Source organism: Nicotiana attenuata, unplaced genomic scaffold (assembly GCF_001879085.1).
Source record: "Nicotiana attenuata strain UT unplaced genomic scaffold, NIATTr2, whole genome shotgun sequence".
NCBI lineage: Eukaryota > Viridiplantae > Streptophyta > Magnoliopsida > Solanales > Solanaceae > Nicotiana > Nicotiana attenuata.
The window spans coordinates 58222-78914 of NW_017674087.1; the positions used below are offsets into that span (position 1 = coordinate 58222).

Here is a 20693-nt window from a genome sequence, read left to right on the forward strand (position 1 = left end):
TGGGGATCACTTATTTTGCTATTTGGAGGATTTATTTCAGATTTGAAATTATTTAGAATAGATTTGGGGTGATTTGATCGAAATTTAAAAGCAATTGCAATTTCAAAGAAAATTTGGTCGAACAACCTAGATAATTATGTCAATTGGGTAGACTTTAATGAATAATTTAACAAATAGGTTGATTGCAAATAATTCAAGGTCATACCACTATGGTAGAGTTCAGTGAACAATTAACAAACACAAAATCATACCAATTGGATAGGGTTTGTGAATAATTTAACAAATAGGTCCAATATAGATAACACAAAGTTATGACAATATGGTAGAATTTGGTGAACAATTACAAAGTCAGCCAATCAGGTAAAGTTTGAACCGTCAATAATATTGGTAGAGTAAATATAATATAAAATCTACCAATATATTAGAGAAATACCTGACAAACGATAATATGTGTAGATCAGAGATCATTTTCTAAATAAATTAATAAATGGAAACAATATCTAAGAACATCCCCTAGCAAAAAATTACAGAAATATGATTTTTTTGGGGGTGGTCTTTTACTTTTGATCCCACTCGCCTCATGGGCAGAACTTCGAGGTCAAAAATTAAAAATATTGTCCATGAGGCAAATGAGGAAAAATACTTGTCAAACTTGAAATTCTACCCATAAAACAAGCAGAGGCAAAGCAAGACCACTCTGAGGGCTATTTGTGTACTTCACCCCCTTTATACGGCCATTTCTATCAATCATGACTAATATTGGCCCAATTATCAATGGAATTGGACTGAAGCCCAAAAGACAGAGGGTTCATCTCAACCGTAAGCATGCCTGTCGGAGGCCGTCAGATCTAGGGCAATTTCTGAACTGAGGTTTAGGTCTTTGTCTCAAAACCTTACTATCTTCCATTAGAAGAGAGAGAAAAGGAGAGAGGTTCCAAAGATGGTGCAGAGACTTACTTATCGGAAACGCCATAGCTATGCAACCAAATCCAACCAGCATCGTGTCGTTAAAACCCCTGGTAATTGAGTCGTAAATTGATTAGTTATTGAATGTTACTTTGAAAGTATTTTTAACGGGATTGATTTTGAATGTAGGTGGGAAGTTGGTATACCAGAGTAGCAAGAAGCGAGCTAGTGGGCCTAAGTGTCCTGTTACTGGGAAGAGGATTCAAGGGGTAATGTCATCTCTCTTTCACTTATTTTGTGTTCTTTTATGTATTTACATGTAAGATATTTGTTTATCAGAATAGGGCTACCCAATTAGCTTTAGCTATTGATACCTAAGAATAAAAGACGAATAATAATTTAGTATTGGAATGAAATGGGCCCGGAAGCGGAATGAATTTAGAAGACAGTGGCGGAGGTAGGATTATCAACAAGGGGGTTCAATATCTACTATATACATAAAATAGATTTTTGACTTTTTATATACAGTGTGATTTTCTTATGCCCCTCTAGCTCTGCCTTTTGAAGATTCATATTGCCACCGCCAATTTATTTGAGTGTGAGGCTTAGTTGATTGATTCGTTGATATCTTTAAGAATACAATCATTTTTACCGCACCTTGCTTACAATGGTCTCTTGTATGTGTAGTTTTCATTTGCACCTTTTGGGCCTCTAGGCTCTTTATGGTGCCATTTCTAGTTCATGGCGTTTTTATCCAACTTTGCATGTTGGTGGGCTGGTAGCCTACCTTTTAACGTTATATGAACCTCACTGGGCGTATCAAGTTATGTTTCCTTACATGTGGATTCTGTGGTTGCTGTAGTATGAAAATGTTATGTTGGCAATCTAAGTGAGCATTTCTTTTTCGCATGTTTAACTGGATATATTTAGCTTGTTCTAGACTGCTAGGTGTTCCTCAGACTCACAGTGAGGCTAAAGCATCTATATTGCTCTTAGAGAGTTTTATTATTCTTGAGCTAATCATACTTTTAATATTTTCCCTTAATTGTGCCATTCTTCATTAAAGCCGTGCTTTATTTGCACTTTGCACTTAAAGCCGTAATGGATTTCAACGCTTCTCGTCATTCCTTGCCTTTGATAACACCAGTTAGTCCAACATGAGTATGACGTTTTAATATAAAATTTGCTTTTTAAAGGTTGTGATTGATTGATTGGCCATTTTCCTTTGTTCTCCCAATCCACAAAGCTGTAGGTGAAGCTGCACTCTGGATGATTGACTCCTCCTTTTGACCTTGTTAATAACTGAGTTCAGATCATCTCTCATAAGTCATAACTCCTTAGCTTTAATATTAGGAATTCTTTGGTGAGTCCTAACCTTCAATTTACCGGTGCACATAGAACCTTTCTCACCTTTCTTTGGTGATTCATTGGAAGATCTGTGCACCTAATCAAAGAAATGACTTGAAAGTCCAATTGAACAAGTGCAGTGGCAAAGTAAAATGGTTTTTGTTTACACATAGCTGACGGTTAATTCTGCCATTACAGCAGGAGAATCAGGCTAAAACATTTAAGATCATCTTGTTTTGTTCATCCTCAAAGTTTGATAATGTTCCCTTGTTCAAGAGTCCCCATGATAGAAGTGACTAGCTCCATATTCCATAAAAACTGTGAACGCCATGGTCAGCTTTCAATTCTGGTGGCTTCTTTGTTGAATGTATGGTTATAAAGTTGTGTATTGGTTACCCGAACAGCTTACGATCTCAGTTTATAACTGACTTATTGTACAATCATGTAGAGCAATTTACTAACATCGGCAGCTGGTTGTTTTATAGATCCCTCACTTGAGACCAGCTGAGTATAAGAGATCTAGATTGTCTAGGAACAGGAGGACCGTGAATCGTGCCTATGGTGGTGTGTTGTCTGGAGGAGCAGTGAGAGAGAGGTTTGTTCTCTCTTGATATATGTTGCCCATTCTCTGATATTTGTTGTCCCGGGTTTGTCATCATTTTCCTGTGAGTCATACGTGAGCGATGTTGGTTTTTCAGGGTTATTCGAGCTTTCTTGGTGGAAGAGCAGAAAATTGTGAAGAAGGTTTTGAAGATTCAAAAAGCCAAAGAAAAGCTGGCAGCTAAGAGCTGAGGTGTTAATTTAGAGCAACTTTCTGATTTTTCTAGTCTTGGAAATCTTGACATTCAAGTGATTACTGTTCGTGCACTTAAAAATTGTGAGGTGATTGGTAACTGTTTGCTTTAGTTGCTTATATTATGAATCAAAATGATTATTTTTATTGTCATTATCTCATTCTAGATAGATCTAGTTTTTCGACTTGTCATAATTCCTCTAAAACATAGGATTGCAGTTTCACTGTGCTTGTTGAAGTATAACTGGAATAAATTTGACGAACTTTGGCTCTTTAAAAGGGATCTTCTGGCAAGAATTTAAATTCAATGCTTCAAATTGTTATCTATATATTGAGTGAGGACAACTGATTCCACAATAGCTTTTCCTTTTGAGAAAATACATAAGTTACCCATCAAACTTGTCCGGAAAAATCATTTACACCTTAACTTTACGGGCGACCTATATTCTCCTTATTTTTGTTTGAGGTGAATTTAATACTACCCTAAATGTGGCAAAGGCGGTAGTTTCACTCTCCCAAACTCCCCTAAATTTAAGATTAAATGTAAAGGTCTAAGAGTTATGAAATTATTTGTGGGGAAGATAATTTACCCATAAACACCTGCATCAATATAATCCTACTGTAAAGAATTAAAAAGAAAAGAAGACAAAATATCTCACAACCAAGGGCGGTATCACAGACCAAAGCTCAGACCACCAATCTAAGACTGCGACGAAAGTTGATTTTTCGAGTGACTTAACGGCTGTTTCAAAAGCTGTTTTTGGATTGTATTGGACTGGTTTTATGGGCAAGAAGGGCTGGTTTACAAGCTAGAACTGGCAACGTTTTGGATCATTTTCGCAACTGTTTTGGGGCTTATTTTTTGGACTGATTTCAAGTTGTTTTGAAGTTGTAAATTGGTGGTTTTGAGGGCTGATTTCAGCAGGTTTTTGGGGAGGTTTCGGGCCTGAAATTTGCTGCGATTTTCAGTGATTTTAGAGTGATTTTAAAGGGGGAAAAAACTGTTGGAATTTGGGGGTGTCTTGGATCTGATTTTCGCAGCTCTTTTCTGGTTTTCGCAGCTGATTTTGCTACGATTTTGGGGTATTTTGGGGTGAGTTTTAGGTGCTGATTTTGGGGGTTAGTTGTGGTGGTGGTGGGTCGGGGGGGGGGGGGGTTGAGCTCTGTTTTGGGCTGGTTCAGGGCTGTTTTGCCAGCTGATTTTTAGTGGTTAAAAGGAGCGAAAATAGTGGTCATTTGGTGGCGAATTTACATGACTTTGAAGGATGAAGACATGGCTACTGTTTTTGGGTTTTCTTTCTGTTTTTCCAGCTTTTCAAGGTGGTTTAGAGCTGGTTCCATGGTGGTGTAGGTGGTGACGAAGATGACATGGAAAAAAAGAGTTAAAAAAAAGTAATTAAATAAGTGAAAAAAATAAAGCAGCTTTTGACACGTGGCGCTCGTGTACTACACATCCCACCACAAGACTGACTAAGTATTACCAATAGGGGTGTTCATGGTTTGGTTTGGATCGGTTTTTCTCTAAAAAGAAACCAAACCAAGTAAGCCGGTTTTTCAAATATTAGAATCAAACCAAACCAATTAAGTCGGTTTTTCTCGATTCGGTTTATGTCGGATTTTGTCGGTTTTTTGGTTTTTTCGGTTATTTGTCGGTTTTTTCTTAAATATAAAACATACACTACCAAACACATATTCCGGCGACCACATTTTCAACGTAACACTATCAAATCAATTGCCCTTTGAGAAATCTATTATTTACTAAAATATATTGATGATAATAGAATCAAATAGTGATGAATAATTTAAGGACTCAATTAAAAATATATTTTTTTTAACATGAAATAGATTCTTACACTTAACAAAGAAACCTACTAATCAAACTAGAATATAAAGGTATAAAATTGTACTAAAAGTGCAAACGATTAACATTCACCATAAAATTTTTGAAACTTTGTATAAAAACATACATATATATAGGTGTAATAATAAATTTGAAATAGCTACTCCTATAGTCGGTTTGGTTCGGTTTTTTCCGGTTATTTTTTGATGACCAAATTTGATCGGTTTTTAAAATTCAAAACAAAAACCAAACCAAACCAAAAAGTACCGGGTTTTTTGGTCGGTTTGATTTGGTTTTCGGTTTGGTTCGGTTTTTCAGGTTTTTATGAACACCCCTAGTTACCAATGGGGTATTAAATTCACCCCAAACAAGAATAGGGGGGACATAGGTCGCCCGTAAAGTTAAAGTGTGTAAATAATTTTTCCGAACAAGTTTGATGGGCAATTTATGTATTTTCTCTTTCCTTTTTGAAGAAACACGGCACGTACTCGTGTTGGCCTCACTTTCTTGGAATTTATGGCTTTAGTTTTGAGTCTTTTGACTAAATTACAACCTAGTGACTAATAACTCGAACTATCACGAGTTCACATTTCAGTAGTCGGGAACTCTCAGCATCTCGGACAAATTCGGAACAATTTTGTGCTCTCGTATATCACGTTCCTCCACCTAAAATTGCATCAAATTTGTGTAACTATGCGCGAACTTTCATTCGTTATTGTTTCATTAATGAAATAAATCGTAATTGGTATTGTTATTACCAAAAAACAGGGGGAGAAGAAGAAGATTTCGATGCAAGAATCCATGTTAAGGTTGCTCAGTCATTGCTAAACATGGAACAGTGTAAAGGGCGATTACTTTCGTTCACACAAATTTAAGGACAAAATCAGATACATTTAAGTGCTAGCAGCAATATAAAGTGATTTTTCACCAAAGCATGAGTAGCCTTTCGAATTCAGATGGCCAAAAAAGCCTTATTACAAAACAGAAATAATTCAGCACAAAAGAGGTAGGTGCAGACAGACATTAAAGGACAGAACACATCAATTTCTTGGAGTTTTGAAGACCACGTCTTTGAGAAAATGAAGAAATGAAACCACCTTGTCATGGGGTGGTGCATATTCTTTAACTATAGGCAGCTCAATTAGACTAGTCAGCCATGAGCATAACAAAGGTGTCTTGTCTGGATCCAATATCTTCACACCAAACACTTGCTCTTGCACTTTGTATCCCCCTAGTGTAACAACAATCATGATATCTAGCAACCCCATATTCCTGCCTTGTATATTAGTGTCCATACCCAGGGAGGAATTCTTGATTCCATCTTCCAGCGCGTTCAGTTTCTCTAGAAATTCCTCTAATGCATCGTCTTGTCCTTCCCCTTTCAAGACCTTGAGCATGCACTCTGTTACCTGTATATAATTAGAGGCGGATCTTGAATTAAATTAGTAGGTGCAATATTTCAATGCACACACTAGTCATTTGTAACAATAGATGTGAGCTTTGTATAAATACAAAATTTCAACAACTTCTCTACTAGATATATATATATATATATATATATATATATATATATATATATATATATATATATATATATATATATATATAGTAGAAAATGGGTAGGAAGAAATGAATGAACAAATTTTGTGACATGAATTACCTGTTGGATGTAAGAAGCCCAGAATCGGACTCTGGATCTTTCATAAGGATCTTCAGGCAAGAGTCGAGGTTCATTCTTCCACGTCTCATCAATGTATTCAAGAATGACAAAAGACTCCGATATTGGCTTTCCATTATGGACAAGTACAGGTACTTTCTTATGAATGGGATTGTATTTGAGCAGCAATGAGCTTTTGTTGCTCAAATCTTCTTCTACATACTCATAAGGTATGCCTTTGACTTTGAGAGCCAGTTGTACTCTGTTCACATAGGGGCTAATCCACATTCCATGTAGAGTGACCTTATTTTCCTCTCCCATTTTGGTCTCTCAGATTGTTTCAGAGAATTAATTTACATGTTTAAGTTTGTCATATATAAATTTCCTCAACACTTTCTCCGACTCAGTCATCCAAGACTGGGCAATTCTTTAGAAATTTTTTAGTTTCACACAATAAGCCGAGACCAGAACTGTCTGTAGTCAAATTTGACCAGAATATTTTAGAAGAATTGACGTATGTGATAGGAGTAATATACTATGTTCTCTGCATTTTGACCTGCCAGCCGATAATTAATTACTATTTATGATGATAGCAATGACCTCAGCTGCCCATTTCTTAGTGCCAAAGTTTGCCAAAGTGGCGTGGAAGCAAAGGATGGCCGGAAAGAAATAGTCTTTTCCCTTTTGTTTTCTGGGGACGTGGAGATGGAGCTAGTTGACGGCAAAGTTACAGTGTATCAATGGGGTTCAATTGAACTTCTTTGGAAGAAAATTACATTACTTTTTACGTAAGACAAAAATTCCTAAGTGTGTATACGGTCAAGATCGGGTCTCTCTAACTTTGTATGGCTAATCGAAATCGGGATGGCAGACCAAGGTCGGCCTCGCATTGCATCGGACCATGGCACGGAGATGGATCACTAATGTCACGACCCAAACCGATGGGCAGCGACGGGTGCCCGAGTCCTACCTGTCAAACACCCCTAAGCATGCGTCTATGATATAAAACTGAATAACATCTGCTAATTACGAGAATTATATGCATGAAGGATACCTGCCCAAAAGGCATATGTACATATACGTGCAACACACATAGGGCGAGCCGACAAGGCTGCTATAGACAACTACATACCTCAAAATTGAAAGCCGGCAAGGCGACATACTATCCAACTAGACATACTGTTACAGACCCCTATTAGAAATACAATTGTACAAAGACAGGACTGAGCCACGTCATACTCATATAAATATATATACACGCATATCGTACCAATACCAAAAGCAGCTCCGATTCAAGTGGAGCGCGCCAACTCTCGCTGCTCAAGGATCCTAAGGGGGGGAGGGGGGGAGGGAACGTCAGCTTGCCTACCTGCACCTGCGGGCATGAAACGCAGGCCCCGTGAAATAGGGCGTCAGTACGAAAAATGTACTAAGTATGTAAGGCATGAAAATCAGTACGCAAAAGACATAGATGAAACATAGAATAAAGAAATCCATCTGTAAATCTGAATAACTTTGTAAATACCGAAACATTTATAATGTCATGCACGTGCATATAAATGTCGTGCCATGCATAGGTATGAGTGTACATGATATCATCAAGCCTCCGAAGGCATCCCATCATATCGTCTCGGCCATTGTGGGAAACATCATCAACATATACCAACTGATCAGGTGGTGGTGCGTATATAACGCTGTAACCTTTTTTCCATATCGCATATATATATATATATATAATGAAATAATGGGTATGTAATAATGAATGAAATGCAGGAAAAATATGTAATAATCTTAATATTCCTTCCGGATAAACTTTTTCAACTGCGTATTATTCTGAGACCCATGAACAGAAGATATAATAATATTTCACATGGGGAATCAAGAACACAGAGACCCCTAGTATTTCTATGAATAGAGTCGTTTATGAAAACTGTGCGTTTGCTCGTTTCTTCTGTATAATTTGGATTATGCCAAAAAGAAAGAAGGGATAGCCTTAACATACCTGGAGTAGGGAAAACTTCGTATAATATTCTTGGCGAAGATTGCACCGTACTCTTTTAGAACCGCAAATTTTTATGTTGCTACGATTCTAACAATTCTCGTTGTAATTGAATTTGGAACCGCAAAATTTGGATGGAATTAAGCTTCTGTTCTTTGAAGTATTTTGAACTAGGAAAATGGTGTATGTTTCTAGCTTTTGGATTATGGACGATTGGTTCTTGTCCAAATGAAATGGACAAGACTCATGGAATTAAGCTTCTATTCTTTGAAGTATTTTGAACTAGGAAAATGGTGTATGTTTCTAGCTTTTTGATTATGGACGTTTTTGGTTCTGTTGTCTAACTGAAAATGGAACAAGATTGTAGTAAGTCTTTACCTATTAAATTCTAATTGTTCTTAGTTAGCCACCTAGTCATAGTAGACTAAAGATTCATTCTCTTAGTTTAGTGGCTTTTTGCCGCGTTTTTTTTGGGGGGAGGGGGGAAGGGATTAATCTTATCTAATAAATTTATTAATTAACTAGGTAATGTCCCGTTACCCGGTAATTAATCAATTACCCGTATAATTAAGAATTATCTCAAATTACCTAAAAATACTATTCATTTTTAATATACTTTATACATCATATTATCACGGTCATATGGTACCTTGTATGGTACTAGTCCATAAATGTCGGGTATTATCGCTCGACCCGTATTTTATCCCAAATCGGCAACCTTCAACGAAATACGTTTTCTTTAATTCGTGTACCCTTTATCCTTCATGACACTTGCTTACTGCTTGTTATAAATATCATAAATACATTAACCTCAAGATAATCTCATCCGCGAGTCTATGTCAATTAACTGAAGACGAAATTTTAACGTACGAAAACGCGAGATGTAACATCCTTCCCCCCTTAGAAACATTCGTCCTCGAATGTTTAATTCTCCGGGATCTATATAACCTTGGCAGAGTCGCCTTTGTAACAATGCTACTGCCAACTCTTCCTGTAGAAACTCAATAATTCAACGCCACATAGGACCACAATCATCAATAACGACAATGGCCTCATGCGACCAAGGACAATAACTAACACAAGAATCCACACACGTACCTTAAGGTTATGAGGTCTCAGTCGGACCCTTCTCTGGGGGAAGAAATAAGTAGGGATATCTAGACTTCATGTCTTCCTCGGCCTCCCAAGTCACTTCTTCCACATTGTTGTTTCCCAAAGTACTTTCACCGAAGCTACGTCTTTAGTTCTCAATCTCCGAACCTGTCTGTCTAGTATAGCAATGGGAGTTTCTTCATATGATAGCTGCTCAGTGACCTGAACGTCGTCAACTGACACGATTTTGGAAGGATCCCCGATACATTTACGGAGCATAGACACATGAAAGATTGGATGTACAGACTCCAAGTCCGAAGGCAAGTCTAACTCATATGCTACATGGCCTACCTTGCGTATGATCCTATATGGTCCAATGTACCGAGGGCTAAGCTTTCCCCTTTTCCCGAACCTCATAATGCCTTTCATCGGTGATACCTTTAGGAATACCCAATCGTCAACTTGAAATTTCAAGTCTCGCCGTCGATTATCCGCATAAGACTTCTGACGACCTTGAGTTGTTAATAGCCTTTCCTGTATATGCTTAATTTCTCGATTGCCTATTGTACCAATTCTGGTCCTACTAACGTAGTTTCCCCAACATCGAACCACCCTATAGGCGACCTACACTTCCATCCGTAAAGAGCTTCGTATGGAGCCATCTGAATACTGGAATGGTAGCTATTATTATATGCGAACTCAATAAGCGGGAGATGATTATCCCAGCTACCTTTGAAGTCTATCACACAAGCTCGTAACATACCCTCCAGTGTCTGAATAGTACGCTCAGCCTGTCCATCTGTCTGGGATGAAATGTTGTACTAAGACTTACCTGAAACCCTAACCCTTTTTGGAAGGACCTTCAGAAATTAGCTGTAAATTGAGCTCCTCTATCCGAGATAATAGATACAGGGACACCATGCAGTCGTACTATCTCCTTGATATAAAGCCTGGCATAATCCTCTACGGAATATGTAGCCCTAACGGGCAGAAAATGGGCTGACTTTGTAAGCCTACCAACAATCACCCATACAGAATCGAACTTTCGCTGGGTACGCGGTAAGCCTACGATGAAATCCATATTAATTACTTCCCATTTCCAAGTCGGAATCTCCATAGCCTGCAATAATCCACCATGTTTCTGATGCTCAGTCTTAACTTGCTGACAGTTAGGACACTGAGCAACAAACTCCGCTATATCCTTTTTCATTCTGTCCTACCAATATACTTTCCTGATATCACGATACATCTTTTTCGCTCCTGGATGGATAGAATAACGAGAATAGTGAGTTTCTCCCATAACCTGCTGACGCAGCCCTTCAACATTAGGGATACATAATCGTCCTCGATATCTAAGGACCCCATCTTCTGTAACCTCAAACGGTGTCTTCTCTTTCTGAGGGGTGGTATCCCTATAATGAACTAACACAGGATCCTCGTACTGGCTCCTTTACTTCAATTACTAACAATGATGTTGCCGTATCCTAAATAGTAATTCCAATATCACCTAAGTCTAGTAACCGAACTCCAAGACTAGCTAGCTGATGAACCTCATGGGCTATTCTCCTCTTTTATGGCTGTAAATATGACATGCTACCCATAGACCTACGTCTGAGGGCGTCGGCTACCACGTTCGCCTTCCCCAGATGGTATAAAATATCAACATCATAGTTTTTTTTAAAGTAACTCCAACCATCTTCTTTGACGTAAATTCAATTCCTTTTGCCTGGAGATATACTGGAGGCTCTTATGATCCGTACAGACATCAACATGAATGTCATACAAGTAGTGCCTCCACATCTTTAGTGCATGAATCACTGCGGCTAACTATAAATCGTGGGTCGGGTAATTCTTCTTGTGCTTTCCTAGTTGTCTAGAAGCATAAGCTACAACCTTACCATGATGCATCAGCACACAATCCAACCCAATGCCTGAAGCATCACAATAGATAACGTAACCATCGGTATCTTGTGGGAGCGTTAGAACCGGTGGTGAAGTAAATCTGTCCTTCAATGCCTGGAAACTCCATTTGCAAGCATCGGTCCATTGAAACTTAGCTCCCTTCTGAGTTAACTTACATGGGTATTCTAATCTTTTGCAATTCATGAAATTCCTCCCTTCGAAGGCCCAAACTTCATCTTTTATTTATCACAATTACGCCCTTATTCCACTACCGGGGTAGCATTTCATCTATTCCTAATGTTACTAGTCTTAGACTCCTTTGAGTTCATTCAGGCTATACGGAGCCTTCTATAACTTAGAGAAACGATCAGCTCTCTCATGAGCTTAACCCCAAGGACTTATCCATTCTCGCCACCTTTTCACTCATCTTTTCTTATCCTTCCTCGTGTCTTCCTAATACCTTTTCGCTCTACCAAACTTTAACTTGCGACCCACACATCTCCATTTATACTTATTCGCAACCTTCCATCAACTTGCTTGCACCATAGATTTCCTTATGTTATTCTGGAACATCAAGCGAGACACAATATACTACTTTGGTCAAAGGTGCTAAAATTTAAGAAAGTTCTGTTACAAGTTTCATGTAATAACTTGTCAAATACTTTTGTCACGACCCAAACCGATGGGCCGCGACGGGTGCCCAAGTCTCACCTATCAAATGGAGAAGCTACAAACCTCCGTCGGTGTCGGGGGTCTAGGTCGAGTCTTTATTGCCTCCATCTTTTGTGTATCCACCTGGATGCCTTCACCCGAAATGATATGCCCAAGGAAAGATAAGGAGTTCAACCAGAATTCACATTTAGAGAATTTTTTTTTGCATACAACTTCCTTTTCTTGTAGGACTCTGAGCACAGTACGCAAATTATCTGCATGCTCCGCCTCTGAACGAGAATACACCAATATATCATCGATAAATACAATTTCGAACAAATCTAAAAAGGGCATGAACACACAGTTCATCAAATCCATGAATACTGCTGGAGCATTGGTCAAACCGAACGACATAAAACGAAACTCAAAGTGCCCGTATCTTGTCCTGAATGATGTCTTCGGAATATCTTCCTCCTTAACCCTTACCTGATGGTACCCAGACCTCAAGTCTATTTTTTTGAAAAAAAAACACTTCGCACCTTGCAACTGATCATATAAATCATCAATCCTCGGGAGCGGGTATTTATTCTTGATTGTCACCTTATTCCACTGTCTATAATCAATACACATCCATAGGGAACCATCTTTCTTCCTTACAAACAACATAGGCGCTCCCCATGGTGACGTACTAGGTCTAAAGTCTTTTTCAAGTAAGTCCTTTAGTTGTTCCTTCAACTCTTTCAGCTCTGCGAGGGCAATTCTATAAGGAGGGATAGATATTGGTTGAGTAGCAGGTAGTAGGTTAATAGCAAGCTTAATTTCTTGCTCTAGCAGAAGACCTAGAAGCTTATTGGAACAAAACATCGGGAAATTCATTAACCATAGGGATAAATTGAACGGTTGGCGACTCTACTTTCACAGTCTTTACCCGAACTAAGACATAATCATAACCTTTTCTGATCATCATCCTCCTTGCCTTATGACAGGAAATAAATTTACCTCTCGGGGATGCTATATTACCTTTCTACTCCAAAAACAGGCTTTCCTGGAAATCAAAATCGAACCACCTTTGTTCTTTAATCAACGTTAGCATAACAAGAAGCCAACCAATCCATACCCATTATAACATCAATTCTACCCAACCAAGCGCCACGTATCTTATCCTTATTTATTATCAAACTTATCATGGGCCATAGTGCCTCTATATATATACGTAACAACATTAGGACTTAACTTCGCAGAACTCATCCAAAAAAAGGGGTTTATATGGATACATAAGGGCCGACAAGGCCGTAGACATGACATACCCAAAACTATATACAGGATACTGTCTGCAGAACCTTAAAAAAACATAACCTTAATATATACAAGTCGAGACAGGGCCCCCTACGTCCTTGTAAAACAACCTAACACATTCAGAATCCTGACTTGGTAGTACTCCAAGAAGAGGTGGAACTCACCAACCGAAAGCTGACATCTGGAGGAAGTCTACAATAGAGGGTCCTTGCCTCGTCCTATATGAGAGCCTCGATCAGACATACTTCGAAGTGGAACTTTCATATCCTTATCAGTTACCTTCCTCCTCTTGGCCCGACTACTATCCTCTTCCTCTGCGTATCCTATAACATACACAGATGAACCTTGATTAACGGATTCCCAAGACTGTGGACTATCTGGAACCTCAGAAGAGCTGGTGTCCGCAAATACGTTTTGAGCCTGAGGGAAACCCGGCTGTGGCAATCCATGCACTACTCCCCTCATACCCTGATCAACGGGCTGTGATAATGAAACTAAGGGCCTTGGCAAGGTCGGAAATCCTCTCACCCCATCTGCTGCCAGAGTGGTCAAATCAGCTCGAACGGATGACTCATATGGATCCTCGGATGGATCCTCCTCAATAGAACCCATGATCTCCGTGGGGTTTGACTCCATAGTGTAACTTATATCTCTTTCTAACACTTTCATAGCCTTCTAACCCATACTAGCGACTGTAGTCTTCAGAGGCATCGCTGAAAACGTAATATATCGTTAGGAACATGAATTCTTATATTGCACGATCTAAGATAAAATGAGAGGATAACATACTATATGTCCTGTAGCCTCTTGTCTATGAGTGTGGTGCACAACACACCCACAAACAAGACTCTACTAGATACGGTCTGTAGACAATCCTAGGACAGAACTGCTCTGATATCACTTTTGTCACGATCCAAACCGATGGGCCACGACGGGTGCCCGAGTCCTACCTGTCAAACACCCCTAAGCATGCGTCTATGATATAAACCTGAATAACATCTGCTAAATTACGAGAATAATATACATGAAGGAAACTTGCCCAAAAGGCATACGTACGTATATATATATATATATATATATATATATATATATATATATATATATATATATATATATATATATATATAACGCCATCTGGTCATGGGTCAATGCACGTGTAATAATGAATGAAATGCAGGAAAAATATGTAATAATCTCAATATTCGTTCCGGATAAACTTTTTCAACTGCGTATTATTCTGAGACTCATGAACAGAAGATATAATAATATGTCACATGGGGAATCAAGAACACAGAGACCCCTAGTATTTCTATGAATAGAGTCGTTTATGAAAACTGTGTGTTTGCTCGTTTCTTCTGTATAATTTGGATCATGCCAAAAAGAAAGAAGGGATAGCCTTAACATACCTGGAGTAGGGAAAACTCCGTATAATATTCTTGGCGAAGATTGCACCGTACTCTTTTAGAACCGCAAAATTTTACGTTGCTACGATTCTAACAATTCTCGTTGGAATTGAATTCTGAACCGCAAAATTTGGATGGAATTAAGCTTCTGTTCTTTGAAGTATTTTGAACTAGGAAAATGGTGTATGTTTCTAGCTTTTGGATTATGGACGTTTTTGGTTCTGTTGTCTAAATGAAAATGGAACAAGATTGTAGTAAGTCTTTACCAATTAAATTCTAATTGTTCTTAGTTAGCCACCTAGTCATAGTAGACTAAAGACTAAAGAGTCATTCTCTTGGTTTTGTGGCTTTCTTCCACATTTTTTTGGGGGGAGGGATTAATCTTATCTAATAAATTTATTAATTAACTAGGTAATGTCCCATTACCCGGTAATTAACTAATTACCCGTATAATTAAGAATTATCTCAAATTACCTAAAAATACTACTAAATTTTAATATACTTTATACATCATATTATCACGGTCATATGGTACTAGTCCATAAATATCGGGTATTATCGCTCGACCCGTATTTTATCCCAAATCGGCAACCTTCAACGAAACTCGTTCTCTTTAATTCGTGTACCCTTTATCCTTCATGACACTTACTTATCGCTTGTTATAAATAGCATAAATACGTTAACCTCAAGATAATCTGATCCGCGAGTCTATGTCAATTAACTGAAGATGAAATTTTAACGTACGAAAACGCGAGATGTAACAGCTAAGCTCGTGAGTCGATGATCGATCAAGATTGAGACCAGTTGTGATCGAGACCGAAGCGAGATGGGGACGGATCATGATCGAAGAAAGCCTGCTAAACCGAATAACAGAAAGTTGAGATATCTGTGACCAGGCAAGGATCGTGGCGGAAATCTCGGCACGTATCAAGTCAAGACCGGACATTTATCCAATCATGAGATTTCCTTCTGTATTTAGAAATGTATCATAAGTGGAATTCCTCTACTATATAAAGAGGGTTCTAATTATTTTGTAAACATCATATTCACGCATAACAAAGCAATATATTACATTTTCTCTTAAGCTCTATTGTTCAGTTCATACTCATTTGTTAGCATATTCTTTTGGTTCGAGGGCGATCTAGCTCGAAGGCCATAACTGCTCATTGTATTGGTTTGCTTTATTTTACAGTTAATTTCTAACATTAATTCGTATATTTCTCGGTTTGTGCCAAGTGAAATCATATCCTTAAAACCACTTATAAGTTTAATTGTTATCCAATTTTAATGGTAAATAGTTTGGCGCCCACCTGGGGCAAAGGATAATAGTGATTGCCTGGTACAAATTTTCGTAACACACAACCATTTTACGCTTGTTCTTTGAAGTTTCTTTGATTACTTGATTGGAAGATGTCAAACTCTCAGTCAGCACCTCAACGCATTGACAATGATCTTAGCCAACACGGCGAGAGTGAGAACATTGCACTAGGAAACGTTGCACCCCCTGCTGGCCTCGACGGAGTTCCGGCTGCAGACCCAATCGACTTTAGTTCATATGTAGCCATCAATGGAAATATGGCCGTCGATCTCGAAAGCAGCGTTCGAGGGGGTAGCCGATCAGCTACTCAAAATGCGCATGGCGGTGAAGATGGTGGCATTAGCCTGCGGGTAATCTTCGAAATGTTACAGGTCCAGCAGGCAGCAATAGGTCGGCTCCAAAATTAGAACCATACGCCGAGCATGATCGAACTCGAGTCGTCCCAAGAAGTTGTACACAGGGTCGAATCGACTTCGAGAAAATCGAATGAGAAGGAATCAGAGACAAATCCCTCTATCCTAAAAATGCTCGAAGAGTTGACGAAGCGAATCGAGATAGGAGAAAAGAAGATCGAGGAAAATGATAAGAATGTGGAAACTTATAACTCCAGGGTCGACCAAATCTCGGGGCACCTCCGATATTGAAAGGACTGGATTCTAAAAAATTTGTACAAAAACCTTTTCCCCCAAGTGCAACTCCGAAACCAATTTCCAAGAAGTTCTGTATGCCCGAGATCCCTAAGTATAATGGGACGACTGATCCAAATGAGCACGTAACCTCGTACACGTGCGCCATCAAAGGAAATGACTTGGAAAATGATGAAATTGAATCCGTATTGCTGAAGAAATTTGGGGAGAGATCAAAGGGTGCCATGATATGGTATCATAATCTACCGCCCAATTCTATTGATTCGTTTGCTATGCTTGCAGATTCTTTTGTGAAGGCGCACGCCGGAGCCATTAAGGTTGCAACGAGAAAGTCGGACCTTTTCAAAGTAAGGCAGAAAGATAACGAGATGCTTAGAGAATTCGTATCTCGGTTCCAAATGGAGAGAATGGATTTTCCACCGATCACCGACAATTGGGCTGTTCAAGCTTTCACTCAGGGCCTCAACACTCGAAGTTCCATAGCTTCACAGCAGTTGAAGCAAAATTTGATCGAGTATCCAGTCGTCACTTGGGCCGATGTACATAATCGATATCAGTCAAAGATCAGGGTCGAGGATGATCAACTGGGGACTCTTTCAGGGTCCATTTATCCTAACAGGCCCGTGGATAGGATCAAGTGGGATATCGATCGAGAGCCAAGGTCGAATAGAGATCGCTGTCAACCGTATAACGGGGACCATCGAAGCAACGGGTCTGGATAATACTTTGCACGGAATGAGAGAAGAAATGATCGAGGTCAAAGTTCACGAGGTCTCATGAGCAAAAATGGTTTTGATAGGGATGTCGGGCCCAAAGAAGCTCCACGATTGTCGGAATATAACTTCAGTGTAGAGGCATCAGCTATCGTTTCAGCCATCGGACGTATTAAGGATACTAGATGGCCTCGACCTCTGCAGACTGATCCAGAACAGAGAAACCCCAATCAAATATGCAAGTATCATGGCACCCATGGTAATAAAATGGAAGATTGTAGACAGCTAAGGGATGAAGTAGACCGATTGTTCAACGAGGGGCACCTTCGGGAATTCTTAAGTGATCGGGCCAAAATCACGTCAAAAATAGGGATTCAAACAGACAAAACGAGCAAGAAGAGCCACAGATCGTGATTCACATAATCGTCGGTGGGGTCGATATTCCTCAAGGACCGATATTTAAGCGCACCAAGGTGACAATCACAAGGTAAAAGCGAACTCGAGACTACTTACCAGAAGAGACCTTGTCTTTCAATGACGAAGATGCAGAAGGGGATAACAACCTCACAACGACGCACTGGTAATATCTGTCCTTATCAGTAAAATTCAAGTTAAACGTGTTTTGATTGATTCAGGTAGCTCGGCCAACATTATTCGATCAAGGGTCGTAGAGCAGCTGGACCTACAAAATTAAATTGTGCCCGCAACCCGAGTACTTAACGACTTCAACATGGCAAGTGAAACCACCGAAGGTGAAATTATTTTGCCAATAAACGTGGCCGGGACCATCCAAGAAAAAAGGTTTCATGTGATCGAGGGTGACATGAGGTACAACGCACTGCTCAGAAGATCTTGGATCCATAAAATGAGGGCAGTACCTTCGACCCTTCACCAAGTTCTAAAGTTTCCAACATCGGAGGGAGTCAAAACAGTGTACGGGGAACAACCCACCACTAAGGAGATGTTTGCAATCGATGAAATGATACCGGTATCGGCACTTTCATCAGCAAAGGGATTAGAGTCGAAGGGAAAACTAGAGGCCAAATAGCAACCACAGTCACCAGCCTCGACCTAATCGGAGGAGCAGGGAACTTACGAGGATGATGACTATATGATACCTCGATCCTTCATAATCCTCGATGATTATGACGCCACAAAATCAACGATCGAAGAGCTGGAACAAATCATACTGATCGAACATCTACCCGATCGAAAGGTATACCTGGGCACGGGGTTAACTCCCGAGCTCAAGAAAAAGCTTATTCAATTTTATAAAGCTAATATGACTTGTTTTGCCTGGTCCCATCTCGATATGACAAGGATCCCACCGGAGATCACTACTCATAAACTAAGCTCAGACCCGAAGTTCCGCCCGGTGAAACAAAAAAGGAGGCCTCAGTCCGAGGTCAAACACGCTTTCATCAAAGATGAGGTAAGCAAACTTCTCAAAATAAAATCCATTCGGGAAGTAAAGTATCTCAAATGGTTGCCGAACGTAGTTGTGACGACCCAAAGGGTCATCAACGGATTTCTCTTTTTCCGTGCTTCTGAGGTCTTGAAAACCTCACCTTTAGTTGCCTCGATTTGCGTGCACAGTTCGGGCGCGTAGCCGGAAAGATTATATGTTAAATTCTGTGAAAATTTTCAAAATGTGGCTTTAAAATGATTAAAGTTGACTTCGGTCAATATTTTTGGTAACGGACCCGGACCCGTGAATTGACGGTCCCGGAGGGTCCGTAGAAAAATATGGGACTCGGGCATGTGCCCGGAGTCTAAGCTTTCTACCCAAAAGAATTTTTCTGTGAAATTGTTTTTCTGGAATTATTAAGGAAAATGGAAATAAAAATTGATTAAAAGACTATGGTATCGGGCTCGTATTTTGGTTCTGACGTCCGGAACAAGTCTTAAATATGTGTTAAGCGCTTTCTGTAAAGTTTGGTCGAAATCGGACGTCATTTGATGTGTTTCGGACCTAAATATCTAAAGTTTGAAGTTTATGAAGTTAGAATGAAAAAAGTGATGATTTTGAGGTTTGATTCCTCGTTTATGATGTTATTTTGGCGATTTGATCGCACGGTTAAGTTCGTAGGATGTTGTTGAGTTAGTGTGTGCGATTGGTTAGGAGCCCCGAGGGCTCGGGAGTGTTTTCGGAGGTGTTCGGGGTGTTTTTAAACTTAGAATAGCAGATTTTTCTGCAATTTTTGCTCAGATAATTGCTTCTTCGCGTTCGCAACACTCAGCTCACGTTCGCGTACCAGTGGGCTTTCCCTTCTTCGCGTTCGCGGACAAGTCCCCGCGTTCGCGTAGCCTTGGTTTCCCCTTCACCGCGTTCGCGAGCGCATCTCGCGTTCGCGTACAAGCAAATCCCAGACCCAGCCCCATCCTTCTATGCGTTTGCGACTAGCATCTCGCGTTCGCGATGCTTTGACTCATCTACCCTTCGCGAACGCGGCCCTCTTCCCGCGAACGTGAAGGGAATTTTTGCCCAGTGATTTTTAAAGCTCAAAAACAGACCAGTGACGGGATTATTCCCAAATTTCACACGAGCTCTTCTTCTCCACAGCCCCTAGGTGACTTTTAGAGCGATTCTTCACCAAAGCTTCTTGGGTAAGTATTTTCTAACTCGTTTTCTTCATTTTCTATCATCATTTATCAAATTCCTAGACCTAAATCATGTAACTTAAGGTGTAAATTGGGGGAAAAGGATAGAATTAGGGTTTTTCAATTTTCTTTGATTTAGACCTCCTTTTGGGGTCGAATTTGAAAATAAATTGTATATTCGGGCTCGTGGGGGAATGGGTGACATGGAATTTGTTCGAACCTCGGGTTTTGACCAAGCGGGCTCGGGGTCGATTTTTGAAATTTTGGGTAGAAAGCTTAGAAATTCATATTTAGGCATTGGGTTTAGTTTATTTAGCTATTATTAATATTGTAAAGTCATTATTTCATAGATTTGACTGAGTTTGAGCCGAATTCGAGGGGTAAAGCTATACTAGAGGCTTGAGTTGATTTTGGAGCATTTGAGGTAAGTGTTTGATCTAACTTTGGCTTGAAGGAATAGGATTAGAGTGTTATTATTTGCTAATTGCTAAATGATCGAGTACGGTGTATAGACATGGTGACGAGTAT

At 39.5% G+C, this 20693-nt stretch overlaps 2 protein-coding genes across 2 annotated transcripts; one reads left to right on the top strand and one right to left on the bottom strand.

Moving 5' to 3' along the window:
• Positions 1 to 831: 831 nt before the first annotated feature.
• LOC109217980 (60S ribosomal protein L34-like) lies at positions 832 to 3216 on the top strand. The gene is made up of 4 exons (XM_019382290.1): positions 832 to 1019; positions 1096 to 1175; positions 2739 to 2848; positions 2952 to 3216. The coding sequence occupies exons 1-4, from the start codon at positions 941 to 943 to the stop codon at positions 3043 to 3045; spliced, it is 363 nt and encodes a 120-aa protein (XP_019237835.1). The 5' UTR covers positions 832 to 940; the 3' UTR covers positions 3046 to 3216.
• A 2503-nt stretch (positions 3217 to 5719) lies between these two features.
• On the bottom strand, positions 5720 to 7002 carry LOC109217983 (glutathione S-transferase U10-like). Its single transcript, XM_019382292.1, has 2 exons — positions 6547 to 7002; positions 5720 to 6295 (listed from the first exon to the last, which is right to left on the bottom strand). The coding sequence occupies exons 1-2, from the start codon at positions 6862 to 6864 to the stop codon at positions 5927 to 5929; spliced, it is 687 nt and encodes a 228-aa protein (XP_019237837.1). The 5' UTR covers positions 6865 to 7002; the 3' UTR covers positions 5720 to 5926.
• Between the last annotated feature and the right edge of the window lie 13691 nt (positions 7003 to 20693).

Bases quoted from the DNA above. Each gene is read 5' to 3' on its own strand.
- LOC109217983 (XM_019382292.1), bottom strand. From the start codon at position 6,864: ATGGGAGAGGAAAATAAGGTCACTCTACATGGAATGTGGATTAGCCCC. The intron at 6,296-6,546 runs GTAATTCATGTC...AATTATATACAG, and splicing joins GGGCTTCTTACATCCAACAG to GTAACAGAGTGCATGCTCAA.
- LOC109217980 (XM_019382290.1), top strand. From the start codon at position 941: ATGGTGCAGAGACTTACTTATCGGAAACGCCATAGCTATGCAACCAAA. The intron at 1,020-1,095 runs GTAATTGAGTCG...TTTTGAATGTAG, and splicing joins TCGTGTCGTTAAAACCCCTG to GTGGGAAGTTGGTATACCAG. The intron at 1,176-2,738 runs GTAATGTCATCT...GTTGTTTTATAG, and splicing joins CTGGGAAGAGGATTCAAGGG to ATCCCTCACTTGAGACCAGC.